Here is a 23,392-nt window from a genome sequence, read left to right as displayed (position 1 = left end):
GAGGCATTTAATGTGATCGCGCAGGAAACCCATCACATGATCGCGTGTCACTAATGGGTCAGCATGACAGCCAGCGGTCTCCAACAGATCTCCATGGTTGTCATTGCCAGATTGCAATGACCACCGCCTGGTGGCCAGCGCTCATAGCAAGTGTGTATTTCTGCTACATACAGGCGATCTGATAATCGCCTGTGTGTAGCACAGGTGATCAGGTTATCGCAGCTTCTAGTCTCTTATTGAAGCATTCAAAAAGCAAAAAAAGTTTTAAAAAAAGTAAAAAAAATAAAAGTTCAAATCACCCCTTATTTAAATTAAAACTATCAAAAAAATGAAAATACACGCATATTTGGTATTGCTGAGTTCAGAATCACCCAATCTATCAAGCTATAAAAAGAATTAATCCGATCGGTAAATGGTGTAGTGAAATAAAGTAAAAATGACAGAATTTTTTTCGTCGCTGCAACATTGCATTAAAATGCAGCAATGGGCGACCAAAAGATAATATCCACACCAAAATGATATTATTAAAAACGATAGCTCGGCACGCAAAAAATAAGCCGTCACCCTGCCCCAAATCAAGAAAAATGGAGACGCAATGATTATTTTTTGTTTTAACAAACTTTGTATTTTTTTCACCATTTAAATAAAAAGCAACCTATTTATGTTTGGCATCTGCAAACTCATAATAACCTGGAGAATCATAATGGCAGGTCAGTTTTAGCATTTGATGAACATGGTAAAATTTTTTTTAAAAAGTTGTGGAATTGCACTTTTTTGCCATTTCATCGCACTTGGAATTTTTTTTACTGTTTTCGAGTACACAACATAGTAAAATCAATTGCGCCATTCAAAAGTACAACTCCTCCCGCAAGAAACAAGCCCTCATATGGCCATATTGATGTAAATTTAAAAAAGTTGTGGCTCTGGGAAAAAGGAGAGCGAAAAACATAAACACAAAAAACGAAAAAGGGCTGCGGCGTGAAGGGGATAATACTTAGAAGTCCCCCCCAACCCCACAACCTTACTGTTTTTATTCCTCTCTAATCTACAGTTAAAACAGCTGTAAATCCTCTAGATCTGTGCACAGCATGATATAGAGAAGAAGCTGAGCAGAACGACATATAGGTTTGTTGGGAAAAATTCAGCATAACTTGCACATTCAGAACTAAAATCCCCGCTGTTTGCATGCATATATGAGTCCAGTGGGTGGTGAATCAGAGGAGCACCTCCTGCTCTAGAACATCCCGCCAGCAGATTAGATACTGTGACAGGTTCTCTTTAACTGAGCACAGATTCGGGAATTTGTACATGTTAGCGGTTAATTTCTAGTGTCAATCATTACCTTTAGAATTGCATGTGCCAACAGCATATGATAAATATAGATGTTCATGATAATTACGGCACCTACTGTATTTGAACTTTTTGAGTTACAAGCGTTATCAGCAAAGCTGCAGGTTGGTATTAAGGTTCATTCACAACTGTGTCTTCAGAGATGAATAAATCCTTGCAGGTAGGGACACATAAAAATACACATTTTCTTCTGCATTGACATTTTCAGTAGCATTTTAAAGCTCTCATTACTGTATATCTGTAGAAACTTAAAAGCTGTAGCAGCCGTGAAAATATGTCTCTGACATTCCAAATATTGTTTTATCATACTACTGTCACCATTCTGGACATTTCCTTTTCATTTATTACACAGAAATATATTTATCTATAAGTAGTAATATCCAATTGATCCCTGTACATAGCATCAATTATGTTTACTATATTACATCAATTAAAATGTAGCTTTTCTAGCATTGGCTTCATTAGGCTTTTCTACCAATGTCAGACTGGGATGATGCTGCAGAAAACAGAATGTAGATTCTAGAGAGGAGTGGAACTAAAGAAATTCAAATTTGCCAAATTCTGCCTGATATTATTGGGAAATTCAATATACAGCAAATTTAGTCCCTGTGAATTGAATGTCTTTTATTTTTCTCTGAGGTCTGTAGAGTGAGACTCCATAGCACAATAAATGTAAAATGTACAAACAAACCAACACTCTCCTCATAATTGACTTCTGGTATTTACTATACACTTTATGGTTCATGGCGCGTCTTCTTAGCACCGGCTCGTTCTGAAACCTCGGGCATTTTTGCGCTAGGTCAGGACTTTTGTCTGCATGTGCATGCAGTGTCTGTCATAAAGTTACTCTCCACGTCCTGATGTCACAATATCGACGTGACCTTACAAAACAAATACACAGAGACATTCTGGGCCTGGTCGGGGTTGTGCAATATATGTTAGTCTCATGTGAAGAGCATGGAGGTAGTAAAAAGAGATGGTGAGGAATTACAGAGGAGAGCATGGGGAGGCAGCCAGAAGGTAAGCGGTAGCGGTAAGGTGAGTATTATTTTTTTTATATTTTCTTTACATTTTGCTGAATTTGTGTGGAGCGATTTACAAAAAAAGCTCTATCCACATCCACAATAATAAAAACGCAACCTATTGTTCCTCCTGAGGAAGTGAATGCACAAAACGTGCGTTGGGGCGGCGGGAACACCTGCAGTAAAGCTCTATTACCGATGTAAGTGTTTGTCTTTTAACTATTTGTCATTTACTTTATATTCATGCTTTATAGCAGCATTTATATTCATTGCACCTTATGCTGACAGTGGTTCAAGTCCACTATTTATCTAAAGTCAGATCGTTCACCCTGGTGAAATCGGTTTTCAGTGAAGACTGATCTTCGGCTCACTCTTCTCCTCTTCCCTGAGCATACTGGTTTGTAAATCATGATGGGCGTGATATAGGCAAAAAGCAGGGATGCTTGACGGCACTCCCAGAATAGTCCGCAGACAGCAATAACAGTTAGGAATGATTAAAAATATTATGAGGAACCCGATAAAGTACTCCTAATTAGAGATTGATGGTTTGATTCACACTAGGCTCTGTTCCATTGGCCAGGTCAGTGGTTTCTGGCCACTGGACAGGAGCTTGAGAATTTCTTACCTTCTGGGATTCCCGACATGGCTTTTGATTAGACAGGTTGGTGCGACATCATCACACAAGCTCCAGCTAGTCAAAAGCCATGCTGGGAATCCTGGAAGGTAAGAGAATTGTGAGTCTCCCACCAGGTGACTAGAGACTACTGACTGTCCAATGGACTAGAGTCCTGAGAATAAATCCACCCATTACATTATAGGGATAAATCCTCTTGATATGTCATTTTTACAACATAATGAACTAATGCAAAATGAATCCTCAAAACAAATCAAGGAATTGTTATATTATTTCATTGCACCCCACAAGAATTTTTTTTTCCATTTTTCAATCTATAATAAGGTAAATTAAATAGATAATAGAAAGTTATAGCTCTTGGAATGTAAATATAAAAAGGAAGTGGAGGAACAGCTTAAAACATAATCAGTACTGTTGCTTAAAATTTCTCACCACTGAATAAATAGCAGAGCGGTCTTTATCGGTACTTTACAAACCTACCTGGCACTCTTTTGGCCCAGTTAATCATGTGCACCAGCTCCTTGTCTGCAAGGTTTGTGAGCAGTGTCATCATAGAGGCTTCACTGAGAGGTTTGGTTGAGTCATGCTCCGAATATACAATGGGTGGCTCAGCTTCCATTAAGGCACTAATTAGCTGTTCTGCTGTCAGAGACAATACTGGGCTCAGTTTCATGCTTTTAACAGTGGGGTTCACCCAAATTGATGCTGTCCTTATTTCAGATGTATTCCCATCACACTTCTGCTCCTGCTCTTCCTTCTGACGTTTGTGTTTCATCATCCGTCCTCCTCTTCGATCTTTTCTAATACCTAAAACCAAATACAGTTACTATTAAGCCTGTTACAATGCTGATAAATCCACCAATTTACCTTGATATTATATGTTCATGTACTATAAAATCGGTCACTCAATTGTTTGCTTGAAAGTAGATTTGCACTATGGCACCAAAAAGCCAATACTAATAAATGCATAATATCAAGCATTGGGCTTTGGCTACATTGTGACTTTTTGTGGCGCTACTGATTTATTTTAGTTCTTGAGCTATCTCTGCAGTCAAAAGCAATCATTCAGTAGTATGCAATTGTGTGGACTACAGCTTCCACTTAATAGTTAAAATCAATTAGTAGAGTTGTAAAATGTCGCAGTTCAGCCATGGCGGTAATGAACATATAATATCTAATAGATTTCAAGACTTATGGGTAAATTCATGATTTTCTGGGAAGTTTTCTGGATGTTGTTTGACCTCAAACATATACAGTGGTTGAAGTAAGTATTGAACACAACACCAATTTTATGAGTAAACTTGATGTGATGACAGCTTCAAGACCCCTCCTGTATTGAGAAACTAGACACATGCATTGCTCAGGTACAGTATGATTTTGGCCCATTCTTCCATGCAAACACTCTTCAAATCCTGAACGTTCCATGGGCTGCTTCTATGAACTCTGAGCTTTAGTTCTTTCCATACATGCAAATAGTTTCTCTATACAGTAGGTGTCTTGAAACTGTCATCACTAAGTCTAGTTTTACACTAGCGTTCGGCAGAGCTGCAGAGGGCTGTGTAGTTCCATTGTTAAGCCCCGCCCACTGCTGCACCCCTACCTTCAGCTCCGCCTACATCAGCATGCGTCCTGCACACCCTATCTTTATCATTGGGTATGCAGGCCATGCAAATGTATGCGGATGCCTGCGCATGCGTCGTTTTGATGCTGCGCCGAATGCAACATATTGCATTTTGTTGCAGTCGGCACAGCGTCAAAACGCATAGCCTGCATACCCAATGTTAAAGATAGGGTACGCAGGATGCATGCCGACGTAGGCGGAGCTGAAGGAAGAGGTGCCGCAGTGGGCGGGGCTTAACGGAGGAACTACGCAGCCCTCCACAGCTCTGCTCAATGCTAGTGTGAAAATAGCCAAGCAAAGGCTTTTGTACAAAGTATTAAGAAAATTTCAGTAAGCATGTTCAATACCTTTTCACTGTGTCATTTCTTATTATTACACATCATTTAATTTATGGACATTTATGGTGTCATTTCTTTGCCTGTGTAGATTGAATGGGTTTTTCCAACATCTGTTGAGAATTTCATGTCAACAGCACCTTTAGAAATGTATTTACTTAGAAAATTGGTGACCTGATCAATACTTATTACACCGGCTGTATCTCGAACATTAATGACTTGTTGACATAGGTTGTATGTGCTGTGGATTTTCTGTTTGCAGAAACATCTTTACAATTACTGCAGATAATGCCGATGCAGCACATAAGTCCTGTGTGAATATACCTTGACTCCATCTAATACCAGTTCTTCCATTTTCATTAGTAAATTTGGAAATTTTGAGGCAAGTCTCATTTCCCAATATGAATATTTGAACTCACTAGTGTCCGAATGAATATCCCATAGCTATGTTCCAAATTTTAGTGAAACAGCTTCCTAGAAAAGTTTTTTAGCCACAAAAGCTGAACCTACCCCAAATTATTATTCTATTGTTCTAGAAATAGTTGTTTTACAAGCTCACCCTAAATAACAAAGAGCTATGCTATGCTTGAATATCTTAAATTCTCTGAGGACACATGTGCATTATTTTGTAAAAAAAAAAAAAAAAAAACCACAGATGTTATGGTACTAGTAATCATCATAAAATGAAATGCTAAAAACCATTAACTGAACATAGTCTAAAGGCAAATGAGAATAACATACTCATTGTCCTAGAACAAGGGGCCAAAGGTGTGGATTTTATAGTAAACAAGCCAATTGGTTACACTTATTTCATGTAAGATGTTGCTTATTTGGCAGTCAATGATTCTAGTGCACTATTTGATTTTTTAGGGGATTAAGACTGCACAAGAAGGGCCTTCAGTATTGATAACCTCCATGACAAGTAGTAAATTATTTCACCATCATTTCTCATTCTCTTAAGGGGTTTACAATTTCCAGAATCCACTTATGATTACATATTAGAAAAAAAAATATTTTGGACATGGCTTATGATAACGGTTATCATGTTTTCTCAAGAAGACTAAATACTCCTAAAGGTTGCCTCAAATATTTGTGGTTTACCAGCTACTGAAAATGATGGAAATGCTTTTATTTGGACTGTTCCCTGTTTGGCTTGGTATTCCCACCAACTTCTGTGATTGATGAACTTAGATTCCATGAGATGTTCTCGCCTTCAAAAATTAAAGCTGTCCAGAAATGATACAGTATCTGCTTTATATCAGAAAATTAAGTTACAGGAACACACCTAAATTCCCACAATATGTCTCTCTGCACTCGTGTTATCTTAACCTTCACCCACTATCCTGCTTGCACTTACGATAAGATTAAATCGTGTATCATTTTGGCCAGTTACAGCGCAGGTTTGGTGTAGAAGAGAGCCGTAATAAAAACATCAAATACATATGAATTGTTGGTAAATATATTGTTTAACTTTAGGAACATGTTTGACGAATTTGAGACAAATTCTAAGATTTCTTTAAATTTTATTGGCTGTTGTAGACTGATATAAATTTTCAAAAATTGAGAAACTTTTTGTCCTAGTCACTACAGTTGAATATACATGGTGACTGTCACTTAATGTTTGCACCATATAGTCATGAATTCCTTGCTGTGATATCCCATTCAGGTAGAGGTGTAGTTCACTTTTCTAACTTTTCTACCTTTTTGAAGACTCACATTAGTTTATTGACTTTAACACCTTAGTGACAGAGCCAATTTTGTACTTAATGACCGATCCAATTTTTACAATTCTGACCACTGTCCTTTTATGAGGTTATAGCTGTGGAACGCTTCAACGGATCCCACTGATTCTGAGATTGTTTTTTTTGTGACATATTGAACTTCATGTCAGTGGTAAAATTCCTTCAATATGACTTGCGTTAATTTATGAAAAAATGGAAAATTGACAAAAATGTAGAAAATTTTGCAGCTTTCAAAATTTTTATCTTTGTGCCCTTAAATAAGAGAGTCATATCACAAAAAATAGTTCATAAATAACAGTTCCCTCATGTCTACTTTACATCAGCACAAATTTGGAAGCCAGCAATTTCTCATTTCTCCAACAAAATTTACAAAACCATTTTTTTAGGGACCACCTCACATTTGAAGTGAGTTTGGGGGGGGTCAATATGACAGAAAATACCCCAAAGTGACACTATTCTAAAAACTGCAGCCCTCAAAGTGCTCAAAACCACATTCAAGAAGTTTATTAACCCTTCATGTGCTCCATGAGAACTAAAGCAATGTGGAAGGAAAAAATGAACATTTATTTTTCCACAAAAATTTACGTTGGAACCACACTTTTTTTATTTTCACAAGAGTATCAGGAGAAAATGGACCACCAAATTTGTTGTGCAATTTCTCTTGAGTACACCGATACCCCGTATATGCGGGAAAGCCACTGTTTGGGCGCATGGCAGGGCTCAGAAGGGAGGGAGCAACGTTTTTGAATGCAAAATTGGCTGCAATCAAAGGCAGACACCATGTCATGTTTGGAGACTGCTGATGTACCTAAACAGTGGAACTCCCCAATTCTAACTCCAACCTTAACACAGTCCTACTCCTGACCCTAATCCCAGCCATAACTCTAAGCATAACCCTATCCCCCAACTCCAACACCACCCTAACCCCAACACCCCAACGTGACACAAATGCAACCTTAACCCCAACACAACCGTATTCCCAACACAACCCTAACCCCAACACCACATCTTTAACCTCAACACCACAACCGTAACCCCAACACAACTCTAAACCCAACCCTAGCCTAACCCTAACCCCAGCCCCAACCCTAACCCTGGCTCAACTCTAGCCTAACCCTAACATTAGCCCCACCCCAACCATAACCCTAGCCCCAATCCTAGCCCCAACCCTAACCCCAACCCTAACCCTAGACCAACACTAACCCTAACTCTAACCCCAACTCTAACCCTAATGGAAAAATATACATTTTTTAATTTACTATTTTTATCTAACTAAGGGGGTGATAAAGCAGGGGTTTTATTTACATTTTTTTTATTTTGATCACTGTGATTGGGTCTATCACAGTGATCAAAATGGACCAATAGGAAAAATCTCCTATTGTTGCAGCTGGCAGATATCGGCCAAGGGCCAGGTGTGACGGATCGCACAGGGGAAGGGGGTGTCGACTTTGCTCACTTCGGGGGAGGGGAAAGAAGTACCCATCAGGGATCCGCTCTCTGGTGCCACCACTTGCCCCAAGTCTTTCAGGGAGCTGCACAGAGGGCAAATAGTTGCCACAAAGGCTTCCCTTAAAGGTATACATTATTGTGGCCCTCCCAGTGAGGGGGGATATATATCACCAGTCCAGGCGGGGGATAAATGTATATACCTCCCTGCCATTACTGCCAGAGTTCCTCACTGACACAGTACGGTATTCTGCCACCAGTTCCTTGTTTGAAATAAGCCCCGTCCGACAACAGACTTATATCAGGTCAGAAACCAACCCGAGTAGTAGCGTATAATATAACCAACAGAGTGTGCGGCATGGGGATTCGTGAATCGAGATAAATGAGCAGCCCAAGATTAATTTTATTTTTATCCACCGAAAAGGCGCACCAGTGATATACAGGCATATATATACAGAACAATATACAAGTATACAGTCAGGAGTGCAGTACAAAGGTAGGGCATAGATAGGATGCAATTACCGTGTTATGTAGCATGTGGCCACAGGGAGGTGCTGATGGATCACAGAACCAAATCTCAGTTATGTGGTTTTCCTGTCTGCGTCAGCTAATGTACCTCCTGCCAGTAGAAAAACTAAGTCCAAAGTGAGGGACTGCCATATATCTCATAGACTGTTCCCCCCAAACTCTGATGCCACCTTTGGGCTGGGCTGCCTCCCTCCTCCCATGTCTGAGAATATGAGTTTTCTATCCAGAATCAAAGATGACCCATAACTTTCCGCCTGAAGCTCTGAATGGGTTGGCGGCACCACCACTGATCTCCGCTGGATTTTATCTACGCATAGAGACTAAATATGCCTACTGTATGTAATTCCTGTTAGCTATGCTTTATAACTCAATAATGCAGAGTGCTACAGGTGGCTGCCGGGCACAGGCGTATGGGGGAAGGAACGCCGATTCTGATTATGTGCTTGGTTTGTCTCAGAGATATTGCATTCTGTGTCTCCATGTGCTTGAGTCAGACAAAAGGATCCAATTAGCTGTGAAGCTGCAGAGAGCTCACACCCTGTGCTAATTGTTAGTCACCTGAGCTTCAAAGAGCTTGTTCATTGAGTGAAGAAAAACATTGCATTGCTTTTTATGGCCTTGGGGAATGCATGTCAAGGGAGGGGGCACATTTTTGGAGTGTAGGGGAGATCTCCCTCACATCAGGGGACAGAGCCGTAGGGTCCAGGGACACCGGAGTGGCTTGGATGACCCCATTTCTCTTTCCTCTGGTATGGTAGATCACAACAGAGGAGAGAGAAATAAATGACTATTTTTGCAGTCGCTGTTATTCAGTGAATAACGGCGATCACAACACTGGGGATGGTAAAAACCGACCCAAATCATGTTCTCCAGGATCTCAGCTACCCCGGTAGCCGAGACCATGGAGATTTTTCAACATTGTGGGCGCTATACCCTTATTTTTCAGCACCATTAAAAGTGGCGCTGAGGAATAAGTACCCTTAACTGCCACTGTTAAAAGGTGTTAAGGGCTTGCTCACATGACCATATAAAACCGACTAATGCAATCTGATACAAAAGATACTGCATTTTGCCCAATGTTATTCAATGAGATAGTGCTGATCAGCATACTTTTTCTCACATGCAGTCAGTGTGAAAAAATTGCAACATAGTGCGATTTTACTCTGAAATCAGCTGAGTGTGAGAAAAATCAGATGTCATAAATGCGTATTACTATTGCAATTCTGTATCTTAGGAAACTGTAAATGGTCCTGTAAAAGATTAATAACTGCTGCACATGGCTGGAGCAATTTTTTATACACTTGTGTCTCCCTAGCTTGTTTACTACAGTTAAGTCCAGAAATATTTGGACAGTGACACAAATTCAACATACAGTTATAAAATCAATATGGGTTTAAAGTGCAGACTCTCATCTTCTCCATTCTTTGAAAATCGGACCACACTCTGATTTTTCCCACAGACTCATTGACTTTCATGGCCAAGTGCCATCCGAATATTGGATGCAAATTGTGTATGCTGCTAATTTTTCCTTGCAATGGCTCTGTTCGAGAAAAACATCAGACACGTGAACGGCCCTATAGAAAACATTGGTCTTAATGCGATCCGATGTGTTATCAGATCTCACTTGGACCAAAAATGGTCACCCCAAAGTCGAAGCAACAAGTTGCAAATCAGTAGTATCTGCAAGAAGTTGTTTTTGAAACAACATTCTCCATTACATAGATTTAACCTCTGCTCGATATGGCTATTTTCTTTTGTTTGCATTTTTGTTTTTTCATCTTCTTTTTCCAAGCGCCATAACTGTTTTATTTTTTTGTCCAGAGATATTAAAGGGCTCGTTTTTGCAGGGCAAATTGTAGTTTTGAATGACACTGTTCATTTTCTTATGTGATATACTGAAAAATGGGAAAAAATTCAAAGTGTGATGAAAAAAAGTGCAATACCACAATTTCTTTTTTAAATTTACCATGTTCACTATATGGCAAAAATTACTTGGAAATATGATTTTCCAGGTCAGTATGATTGAAAAAAATTTTGGTATGGTGTAAAAAAAATGAAAAATCACTTGTGGCCCCATTTTCCGTGACATTTTCAATTTTTGGTCAATGGGGCTGTGTGAGGTCTTGTTTTTTTGCACCTCGAGCTGTTGTTTTTATTGATCCCATTTTGAGGTAGGTACAAAGTTTTGATCTCATTAATTGCATTTTTACAGTGGACAAAAAATGTAATTCTGGTTTTCCTATTATGCTGCTTACCGATCGGGTTAATTAATTTTATATTTTGATAGATTGGATTTTACTGTTGGAATGTAAGCAAAGACCAAGAGCTCTACAAGAGGGTCAGTGCTGGATCACTGGGCAAAAAAATAGATAACAATACTGGCAACTGTGTTAAAACTTTGCTCACACTGCCCTTTCAGATTCCTTTAACAATTTTATCACTTTTTATGGAAATGATAGCTCATAAATAATACAACATTATTCTTGCTGTCAATATCAATGAATTCTTGACGCGTCTCATTAAGTCAATGGCGTCTGTTCAGTCCCACATGAACGTGATAGACACAGTAAAGTATTAACATGACGCAACAATCGTGAACAAACATCTACTACAGTACATTCTAGACATCTCTACTCATCCATTGGTGACTTTGTAATGCTACACTTTTCCTAAGGCTGGATTCAGACAAATATATTAAAAAAATCAACTGTTTTTTAATCCAGAAAAAAAAGGATGATTTTTCAATTGTTTGGTATTTTATTTTATCTTTATGGTTATATTTGACAACCGCATTACATCTGTTACATACATCAAAAATAATACAAGACCAAATATAGTTTCCTAAATTATTAATTGCAATTGATCTAATGGATCCCTTATTGGTGAGCGCTGTACATGGACAGCGCTTGTTCGTTGAGGGTATATTGAGTCAAGCCCTCACCATTCCCATCAGATGATGGCTGTTATTCAGCCATCTTCTGCCTCTAATAGTTGCAGGTACTGCTGAGCATGGTCTGATGCAGTTAAAGGGAATTTGTCAGTATGATCAACCCTCCAAAGCCATCTATATGGGCATGTAGGTCTTAGAAAGTTGAATAAAATTATATGTTGATATCTTAAATCTGATGTGTTTTTCCACAAAAATCCATGTTTTTCCTGTACGGAAATGAGCTGTTCAGAACCATGGACTGGACATTGATCTACATGAGAATCTCCAGGGAATATTTCTAATAAAAGGAGAAATTACCATTATCAGAGTGATGTGTAATAATTGACATTTTACTCTCAAAATATATACAGCTCAGCAGTGAGATGAGATTTAACACAGTACAGCAGTGCTAACACAGTACAGCAGAGCTAACACAGTACAGCAGTGATAACACTGTACAGCAGAGCTAACACAGTACAGCAGTGATAACACAGAACAGCAATGCTAACAAAGTACAGCATTGCTAACACAGTACAGCAGTGCTAACATAGTACAGCATTGCTAGCACAGTACAGCAGAGCTAGCACAGTGCAGCAGTGATAACACAGTACAGCAGAGCTAACAGTACAGCAGTGATAACACAGTACAGCATTGCTAACAAAGTACAGCATTGCTAACACAGTACAGCAATGCTAACACAGTACAGCAGTGCTAAAACAGTGTAACACAGTACCTGTAGCTGACATGCATAGTAGACCATGATGTTTACTACACACTGAAATACAGTTGTATTGCAGTATAGAAAAAGTTTTTTTTATAAAAAATTTGAAAAACATCAAATTTCCCCCATTAAAAGTAAAAGATATTTAAAAATATAAAGCTATTTGGCATCAAAGCACCGTAAAAATTCGATCTATTATTATATAAAATAGATTAACTCATTCGGTAAACACTGTAAAGAAAAATAAAAATTAAAACGTCAACTGTGTAAAAAATGCAATAAGAAGCAATTTAGCTTGCCACAAGCTACATTTTTTCTTATTTTAATTTTTTTTTTTTTTACCTTTTCAAATAAAAAAAATAATACAAGTTTGCTATTGCTGTAATCATACAGACCTGAAGAATTATATTGCCAGGTTTTTTTTTACCAAACAATGAATGTCATAAAAATAAAATGTGGTTTTTGGAAGAAGGCAAAGAAAAAACGAAAAACACAAAAACGAAAAGCCCAGTCATTAAAAGGACGGTGCGATACCTATAAAGCTATATGTGTTCACTTCTCAATCACTACTATTGAACCAGGATGTCATTGTAGGGAGGAGGATCCCCGCAGAGTGTCCGGGCCGGAACCAAGGGGACCGCCATCTGAGTTCCTAAGGAAACAGTACCCGGGGAGCAGAGGAGGAGAGTGGACTGCTGAATGTGACAGGGCAGCAAGGGGAGGGGAGAGTATAAAAGGGACAGGGAGCACGCAGGGGAGTTAGTTGGCAGAGAGGCAGAACGGAGCAAGAAACCATGGGAGGTTAAGAGAGCCAGGGTGACAGATGTTGACCAGCGGGGAGACCTTCAGTGGCCTACGGAGGGCAAGCGACGAACCTGCCAACAAGAGACTTGTGCTTTACTCCAATCCAGGGCCGCTCCCCGCCCACGGTCAGCCGCAGCCATTACCACTGTGCTTCGGTCTGTTGCGGCTGGTCCGCCGCCCTCCTCAGTCCACGGCTGCGGCCTCTTCATCATCGGCCACAGTGGACGTCACTCCGCCACAGTCAGCAGTTGGGGCCTACTCCCCGCCTACAGGGGAACTCTTCGCATAGGTCCAAGCCGTGCATGTGGCCTGCCAACCGCCACTCCTGGGAACTGCGACATAACCCAGCTTGGAGACAAGAGTCTCATTAAACTTTCGGATAAGCCGAAACCCGCTGTGTTTACAGGGGGTTACCTCATCAAAGGCCTCCTTCAGTGCCTGTTGTGCCCCAACGTCAAGACTCCTTCAGGGCCTGTTGTTCCCCAACTCCAGGATTCCTTCAGGGCCTGTTGTGCCCCAACTCCAGGATTCCTTCAGGGCCTGTTGCGCCCCAACTCCAAGACTCCTTTAGGGCCTGTTGTGCCCCAACTCCTCCTGGGTGCTGGGGTACCCAAAGATTACAACAGATCTTCAGCAGCTGGGCCCAGCGACTGTGACGCCAACGCAGCCCATCAGCGACACCGAGGGACGTCAGGACGGATAAGTGACACTTTAGAAAATAAGGACCCGTAGTCGGCCATATCTCGGCCCTATAGCAACCGGCTATTGCCGGATTAGTCGTGTTCTCAGTTAAAGTGCTTGTTGGTGCATAGTCCCTGCGAGGACGGTATCTTCTATTATTACTTTTGGTTGCTTAGCATAGCCATAGTGGCTCAAAGTTATAAAAGTTTCTTTAGCCAAAGTTCACCCATTCTCGCGTCTCGACACTGCATCCTGCATACCTGCTGTTACCTACATTTGGCATAGTCGGCAGGATGCAGTCTCCGAGCACGGACAACGACGCCCCAGACCAAGGCAGGGCCGTGAACTTGACAGATAGCGAGGGCCACCACTCCAGCATTTCGCTGGGGGCTATGCTGAGCAACCTGCCTAGGTTTTCTGGTTCCAATACTATGCTATGGAGCTGGACAGAATGGATACGGGGGCTCTTTTGGATGCACCCGATGACTCCTGACCTGGAAGCCGAAGTAGCTCTCATGGCGTTAGATGGGGAGGCTCGGAATTCAGTAATGTTGAGGCCCATGGAAACCGCAACACCTTTGATAAAGTTTTACAGATGGTAGAACAGACCCATGGGGATCCAACTAATGTGGGAGAGTTAAGGACCCGGTTGTTCAGTCGGATGCAGGGAGAGGGGGAGACCATCACCCAATATATGAATGTCCTCCAAGAGTTGTATACGGCCATCAAAAGAAAGGACGGTGTAGGGGTAGGACCTATTGACATTACTCTATGCGACCTACTGGTGACTGGACTCCGGGACCCATTCATAAAACAGGCATTACCGGAGCAGGTCAGAATGAAATCCCGTATAGACTTTTCAGAGGTGGGAAGTCAAGCACGCGCTCGAGAACAAGAGCAGGGGATGGCAGTCCCCGTGGGAAAAGTCCGGAGTGTAGAGGCCTCCGTGAATGCAGTGGAGGAGCCTCAATGGGTGGAGGAGATGAAACAAGAATTGAAGAACATCAAGGGCGAGATGACCAAAGTGAAGAGAAGGACTGAGTCCGGGACTGGACGACCTAGTTTCAATCCCGGCCCCTGGGGGCCCCATTCCCTCTGGGGTGGTTGGTCTGCGCAGACCCGGTGCTATGAGTGTGGGGAGCCGGGCCACTTCCCCCCAGAGTGTCTGCGGCGTGGTTGATATCCACCTCGGCGGCCATTAAACTAGAGGGCTCCATCCCGGGGGGACACCGCTCGCAGCCAGCAACCATGATTAGGGGTGGTGAAAGTCCCGAAGATTTGGTCGCAAAATGTTCGGAGGTATGGGCAGAAGTAGAGGGCCGGGCAGTCCGGTGCCTAGTGGACACGGGGTCACAAGTGACAACTATGCCTGCAACTTATTTCCGGCAAAATTTCCCCGAAGCAGCAAGACCCCAATGGGGACCCATGATCAGACTGGTTGCTGCCAATCAACTACCGGTCCCTGTGGCCGGGGTGGTGTGGGTACAGGTGACGCTGTGCGGTAAATCCCTCGGTCACAGAGGAGTGGTACTGATTCAAGGGAAAACTGATAAGCAGCATCCAGACATTCTGGGCATGAACATACTGTGGGAGTTCTGCAATCTACTCCTCAATGATCCCACGCACAAGATCCTGAAGCAGTGGGGTTCCTGCACGGCCCAAGAACAGGTATTCCAGCAGTTGGTGCAGGAAGCGCGGGTACATTAGGACTGTCAGGAGGGCGAGGCTCTGGGCAAAGTCATTGCGCCAGTGGCTCTCCTGCTTGTACTGCCTCCTGGGCAAACGGTGATGGTCCTGCCAATTCGAGCCTCGATACCCTTAGAGGGCGTGGAGATGCAGGTGGAGCCATGCTACTCGGAGTGCTTACCTCCTGGCATACTGGTGACCTGTTTCCTGACCACAGTGCAAAAAGGGACCGTCCTGGTGCGCTGCGTCAACCTGGAGGACCAAGACATCGTCCTGAAAGCTCGGACCGAACTGGCCAAGCTAGTAAGGCCTTTGGAAGAAGTGTTGCCGGCCCCTGCAGTTCAATTGAGAGTGCAATCTGAGGACCCTTGGGAAGTAACTGTCCGGACTCTACAGGCTACTGAAATCTCGACTCAAGAGAAAGGTTGAAACATCCTGGAACAGATGCGGGCCGAGCTCTCTGGACTAAATTCAGCTCAGCTTTCCCAGATAGTAACACTGCTCGGACAGTACCACAAGGTATTTGCTAGTCATGAGGAAGATTTTGGGTGTACCACCACCATCACCCATGGAATTCCCACTGCAGGGGCGGCCCTCATCCGAGAACGATATTGACAGATTCCTCCACAACTCTACGAAGAGGTGAAAACTTTGCTGGCCCAAATGCTATGAAAGGGAGTTATTCGAGAAAGCCAAAGCCCCTGGGCGGCCCCTATTGTGTTGGTCCGCAAAAAAGATGGCACCTTATGATTCTGCGTGGACTATTGAAAGCTGAATGCTTTCACCATTAAAGACTCATACCCACTACCCCGAATAGAAGAATCCTTGTCCGCCTTGGGGAAGGCGACGTATTTTTCGACTTTGGACCTGGCCAGTGGGTACTGGCTAGTGCCCATGTCAGAAGAAGACAGGGCTAAGACGGCGTTCATGCTGCCTATGGGACTATTTGAGTTCAATCGTATGCCGTTCGGACTGGCCAACACCCCGCGGACCTTTCAGCAGTTGATGGAGCGGTGTCTGGGAGATCTCAATTTTGAGGCCACGTTGATATACTTAGACGATATCATCTATGCTGCCACATTTGAGGACCACCTGAAGCGGTTGGGGCAGGTACTCGGCCGGCTGCAAAAGTACAAGTTGAAGGTAAAACCCCAGAAATGCCACCTATTTTGCACCCAGATCGAATATCTGGGCCATGTCGTCTCGGCAGAGGACGTAAGGCCGTCCCGAGAAAAGGTTGCTGCCATTCAGGGATGGCCTACCCCCGAGACGATAAAAGACGTGCGGGCCTTCCTGGGGTTGGCCGGATACTACCGTCGTTTCTTAAAGAATTTTGCATGTCGAGCTCGAGCCCTGCACGACCTGCTGAAGGGGGCTCCCGCTGGGGCAAATGGACAAAAAATCCAGTGGTAACAAACTCAAGAAGAGGCCTTCCAAGACCTTAAGGCGGCGCTCTCGGATGCCCCGGTGTTAGCTTATGTGGATTTCTCTCAACCGTTCATCCTACACACTGACGGGAGTCTTCAGGGGCTAGGGGCTGTGTTGTCACAAGTTCAAGACGGCCGGGAGAGAGTGATCGCGTTTGTAAGGCTAGTTTCACACTTGCTTTTTTTTGCAGCGCGTTTTTCCCGCAAAAAAACGCATTGAAAAAACGCATACATAAGCATACAACTGCTGCATTTTTTTCAAGCATTTTTATGAGCATGCATGAAAAAAACGCAGCGTTTTTATGCGTTTGTATGCGTTTTTAGTGCGTTTTTACCGCGTTTGCGTTTTTTTCCAACATTTTTAGGTGGCCCCTCACACTACCCAAACCATGACTTTACTAACCCTAACCCTGACCCTAACCCTAACCCTAACCCTGACCCTAACCCTTAACCAAATCATACTTAACCCTAACCCAAACCCTAAACCCTAACTAACCCTAACCCTAACCCTAACCCTGACCCTAACCCTAACCCTAACCCTGACCCTAACCCTAACCCTAACCCTAACCCTGACCCTAACCCTAACCCTAACCCTGACCCTAACCCTTAACAAAACCATACTTAACCCTAACCCTGACCCTAACCCTAACCCTAACCCTAACCCTGACCCTAACCCTAACCCTAACCCTAACCCTGACCCTAACCCTAACCCTAACCCTGACCCTAACCCTTAACAAAACCATACTTAACCCTAATCCTGACCCTAACCCTGACCCTAATCCTTAACAAAACCATACTTAACCCTAACCCTGACCCTAACCCTAACCCTGACCCTAACCCTAACCCTAACCCTGACCCTAACCCTAACCCTTTCCCTGACCCTAACCCTTAACAAAACCATACTTAACCCTAATCCTGACCCTAACCCTGACCCTAATCCTTAACAAAACCATACTTAACCCTAACCCTGACCCTAACCCTAACCCTGACCCTAACCCTAACCCTAACCCTGACCCTAACCCTAACCCTAACCCTGACCCTAACCCTTAACAAAACCATACTTAACCCTAATCCTGACCCTAACCCTGACCCTAACCCTTAACCAAACCATACTTAACCCTAACCCTGACCCTAACCCCAACCCTAACCCTGACCCTGACCCTAACCCTAACCCTAAACCCCCTTAACTAACCCTAACTCTAACCCAAACCCCTAAATTCCATGGTTAAAAAAAAAAAACGCATATGCAAAAAAACGCATACATGAGCATGCCAGTGCGCACATATGCGCATCCATAGGCTATAATGGCCATTTTTAGCGCAAAACGTGCGCATATGTGCGCATGCGCTTTTTTGCAGGGCCAAAAAATGCAACATGCTGCGTCTGGAAAATACCAACGCACACCCCAAAAAAACGCAGCGCATGAAAATCGCATACATGCGCTTACAAGCGCGCAGGTATGCGCACCCATGTTAAATATAGGGGAAAAAACGCATGCGCACATATGCGTTTTTTTCCAGCGCTAAAAAACGCAAATGTGAAACCAGCCTAAGCCGCTCACTCCATGATTCCGAGTGCAACCCTGACAATTACAGCTCTTTTAAGCTCGAGCTCCTTTCAGTAGTGTGGGCCATGACGGAGTGGTTCGCAGAGTACCTGGCAGGCTCCAAAGTAGTGGTGCGGACCGACAACAACCCGCTGGCTCATTTGGAAAACGCCAAATTGGGGGCTCTACAACAGAGATAGGTGGCCCGGATGGCGAAATTCAACTATAAAATCATCTATAAAAGAGGGGCCGAGAATGTACATGCTGACGCCCTCTCCAGAATTCGACATACAACCCCAGGGAAAAGTCGAGACGATGAACTAGAAGGGGAAGAGATATCGTTCGCCCTCACCGCTGCCATGCTCACAGCTGCCACCCAGAAAGTACCTCCCACAGAGACCCTAAGGGGCATGCTGGAACAATCCCAGGATAAGTGGATCCAACAGCAGCAAGAAGAAAAAGAAATTGGGCTTCTCTGGAAATGGGTAACCGCTGGCAAACTGCCCACTGATTCCCAAAGACAGACTTTGACTCAGGACATGTCGCTGATGTTACGACAATGGGAGAGGCTGGTTATCCGAAAGGGACTATTGTATCATAAAATGACATCACAAACAACATCTATGATGATTTGGCAGGTAGTTGCGCCCAGAGCCCAACTTAACGAACTGGCTCGAGAAGCCCACGAAAAAGGGGCTCATTTCGGAGCTCAAAAGACCTTGCAATGGTTACAACAGAAAATTTACCATCCACGCTTGCATGCTGTTGTGGACGAGACTTGCCGGACCTGTCGCCTATGCGAATTAGCTAAACCGCCCGCACAGCGTGCCTCAGTACAAATTGTGACCTCAGAGCCCCTCGAGCTTCTGACGGCGGATTATCTGACCATCGGTCCCGCATTCCAGGGATATGTACACTGCCTCGTCATGGTAGACCATTTCACTAAGTTCACTGTGGTCACCCCCACTCGAGACCAGACCGCGGAGTCGGCCGCCTCCGCAATTTGTAGAAACTTTATACAAGTTTACGGCTGCCCTCAACGGATACATTCCGATCAAGGAGCATGTTTTTTGGGAAAAATAATGGAGGAACTACACCGTCTCTACGGTATTGACAAATCCCGGACCACGCCATACCACCCGCAGGGAAACGGGGCCTGTGAACGATTTAATCGGACATTAATCCAAATGTTGCGTACTCTGGAGAGTGACAACAAGTCCCGTTGGCCCGAATATGTCCCTGAACTAGTATGGGTCTAAAGCAACCGAGTACATCGAGTTACCGGCTATACCCCCTACTCCCTGTTGTTCGGACGCGAGGGCAAAGGGATCACTGAGGTAGAGTTGGACCCAGAGGAACCTCAGCCCTGGACCGGGGTATCATCATGGGTCCGAAATCACCGGCACAGGCTGCAAACTCTTCATCGAATCGTATATACCAAACTTCAAGGCTTAGAACACCCAGGAAAGAATTCATCTCCAACTCCCAACCTCCAAAGCGGAGACCGAGTACTCATACTAGACCAATGTCCCCAGAACAAATTAGAGCCACGCTGGGAAGAGAGTCCCTATCGGGTCCTACGCCGTATAAACCCTGAGGAATCTGTGTACGATATACGACCCGAGAAAGATGAAATGCTGCCTACTCGCATTGTGCACCGTAATATGTTACGCCCCTATATTTCTACTGACACGAAACAACCTGAATCTGCTCCTCAGGTCTCTGAACCATTGCCCGTGTTCTGGGACCCGGACGACGAAGAAGACTTCCCCACTATAACCAGGGGCTTTCTACTCAATGACAAACCAACTGATACAATTAGCCTGCCCAAACCAGCTAGCCCACCACTGGCCACCACCCCAGAAGACTCCACCCTAGTCGAACTAAGACGCTCCGAGCGGTCAACAGCCGGCAAACCACCCAAACGATACGAACAGGACCAGTTCATATGGCAACAAAAACTGATACCTCCGCAGACCAACCCAAGTATACTGAGGCTCTCACCTGAGGTCTGGCGAGCTTACAGGACGGAGGAGTGTAGGGAGGAGGACCCCCGCACAGTGTCCGGGCCGGAACCAAGGGGACCGCCATCTGAGATCCTAAGGAAACAGTACTCAGGGAGCAGAGGAGGAGAGTGGACTGCTGAGAGTGACAGGGTAGCAAGGGGAGGGGCGAGTATAAAAGGGACAGGGAGCGCGCAGGGGAGTCAGTTGGCAGAGAGGCAGACACGGAGCAAGAAACCATGGGAGGTTAAGAGAGCCAGGGTGACAGACATTGACCAGCGGGGAGACCTTCAGTGGCCTGCGGAGGGTAAGCAACAAACCTGCCGACAAGAGACTTGTGCTTTACTCCAATCCGGCGCCGCTCCCCGCCCATGCTCGTCCGCAGCCTTTACCACTGTGCTCCGGTCTGTTGTGGCTGCTTCGCTGCCCTCAGCAGCCGCTGCCACTTCACTCCAGCCCGCTGCGGTGGCCTGCACACTGCCGCCCCGCCTCAGTCCGCGGCTGCGGCCTCTTCATCATCGGCCACAGTGGACGTCACCCCGCCACAGTCAGCAGTTGGGGCCTACTCCCTGCCTACAGGGGAACTCTTCGCATAGGTCTAAGCCGTGCACATGGCCTGCCAACCGCCACTCCTGGGAACTGCGACATAATCCAGCTTGGAGACAAGAGTCTCATTAAACTTGCAGATAAGCCGAAACTCGCTGTGTTTACAGGGGGTTACCCCATCAAAGGCCTCCTTCAGGGTCTGTTGTGCCCCAACGTCAAGACTCCTTCAGGGCCTGTTGTGCCCCAACTCCAGGATTCCTTGAGGGCCTGTTGTGCCTCAACTCCAGGATTCCTTCAGGGCCTGATGCGCCCCAACTCCAAGACTCCTTTAGGGCCTGTTGTGCCCCAACTCCTCCTGGGTGATGGGGTGCCCGAAGATTACGACAGATCTGCAGCAGCTGGGCTCAGCGGCTGCAACGCCAACGCAGCCCATCAGCGACACTGAGGGACGTCAGGACGGATAAGTGACACTTTAGAAAATAAGGACCCGTAGTCGGCCATATCGCAGCCCTAAAGCAACCGGCTATTGCGGGATTAGTCATGTTCTCAGTTAAAGTGCTTATTGGTGCATAGTCCCTGCGAGGACAGTATCTTCTATTGTTACTTTTGGTTGCTTAGCATAGCCCTAGTGGCTCAAAGTTATAAAAGTTTCTTTAGCCAAAGTTCACCCATTCTCGTGTCTCGTAACTGCATCCTGCGTACCTACATCATTATGGCATGGCAGTGACAGTAGCTGTGGTAAGTGCCCCAAATGCCACCCTATGATAATATTTTATCCCAGGAGTGCGATAGAAGGTGCAGAGAAGTGAGTGCAGCCCCAGCCACCTGAGATGTCCTGTTTCAGACTCATCTCAAGCAAAACGTCACAGGAAGTAAAGTAAAAAAAACACATTTTGGGATTAGCTAGATAAGGAGAACCGTAGGGAATTTAATAATAAAGCTGATTACATAAGTGGTTAGGGTTTAAAGGTAGGTATTTATAAAGGTCTTTATAGGTTTTGGACCATCACTTTAAGGTGTTAGAAATGGAGGCCATATGGATTATATTTTTATGGCATGCATTTTTTCTCATGAACCTGCACTGGTTGGAGAAGCTTAACCTTGTTGAAAAGGAATGACCTAAAAATATACATAAAATATGAGTATAGAAATATGTGTATGTATTGGTATAATTTATGGATCTATTTTGAATGCCATAAGCGCAGTCTTCCAGTGTATGTTGGTTACTGTGAGCCCCACACAGGCTTCTTTAGTATTTATTATCAGTAAACTCTTAGTAACATTTTTTCAGCCAACTGTTGAATTAAAACCAACATTATGTCATTATGTGTTTAACATTTAACCACTTCCCAAAAGCTCCATGCTCTTGACCACATGGCTTTTGAAAGTGGTTTCATGCTGTATATTTGGGATACATGTGGATCTTATGATAACAATTGTTATAGATGTTCCTGCCAAGCAATAGACACTTATTGTAAATGTGGCGCCTCTCTTTCAAGATTATTATAAACAAAAATAAAATAAGCAATTAAAATCATTTTATAGGTTTCCATCACAATATATTTGTCCTTCATAAACTTCAGAAGGAATTTATATCATAAAAGGAATGAAAAAATGAACTTTCACTCCACGTCTTTATAAATGATACCAAATACAATGAATCAAAGGTGCAAAATTTGTTAACATTGTTATTTTTTTTTTAATTTAGGGGGACAACTTACCCTTACATATCTTTTGATGTTAGTAATATATGTGTTAGGCGCCGTGATTCTCACACTGCATGGGGTAGATCCCAAGCCTTTTCTGTCTCTGAGGTCCCCTATTCTGCTCTGACTGCAGTAGGGTCTGCTCAGCAAAGACGTCGGTCTCAGCGTCTTGCTCAGACCCATGCGGTTCGCTTGGTTACTGCTGGCCTTCCAGCCAAAGCTACGGTAACCAGCAGTAAGCAGCAAGTAACAGACACGCCAAAGGCTAAGTCCAGAAATCACTCTACTGAGCATGCTCGTGAGGTGGAGACCTCTCATTGGTGGTCGATCGTCAGCTGCTCAGGTGAAGTGGCAGTTCCGGATTGGCTCCTGAGGAAGGTCCTATCTCACTGGAGTTAAGTGGAGCATATAAAAGGGTCTTTGGGGTGCACGTCATCGCGCTACGATCCTTTATGCTATGTGTGTCAGTGGATACGTTACCACCCTGTGAGCACATGTGCCGCTTCTAGCATGGCGATTGTGTGTCTAGGCAGGCAGTGTAGGGTGGGAACTCCCGCTTGGCTCAGCAACTGACTCCGGGCGTCCTAAGTCGCGTGTGCCATTAGCACAGCTGAGTGTCAGAGAGCGAGCACAACCACCAGCCTCGATTTCCTTGAGGGGGGTAG

The 23,392-nt window shown here is 44.1% G+C and overlaps 1 protein-coding gene across 1 annotated transcript in view; it reads right to left on the bottom strand.

Moving 5' to 3' along the window:
* The window catches only part of ESR1 (estrogen receptor 1), a 333,527-nt gene that overhangs the window by 41,645 nt on the left and 268,490 nt on the right, over window positions 1-23,392 (bottom strand). Inside the window, exon 4 of the mRNA XM_073557685.1 lies at window positions 3,487-3,813. Coding sequence (XP_073413786.1) covers window positions 3,487-3,813 — 327 coding nt within the window. The remainder of the gene's footprint in view (window positions 1-3,486; window positions 3,814-23,392) is intronic.

The sequence above is a fragment of the Dendrobates tinctorius genome, unplaced genomic scaffold (assembly GCF_039654945.1).
Source record: "Dendrobates tinctorius isolate UK_male_01 unplaced genomic scaffold, ASM3965494v1 ptg000250l, whole genome shotgun sequence".
NCBI lineage: Eukaryota > Metazoa > Chordata > Amphibia > Anura > Dendrobatidae > Dendrobates > Dendrobates tinctorius.
Note: the sequence above shows the minus strand (reverse complement) of the source record. Positions and strands in the feature narration are given on the sequence as shown.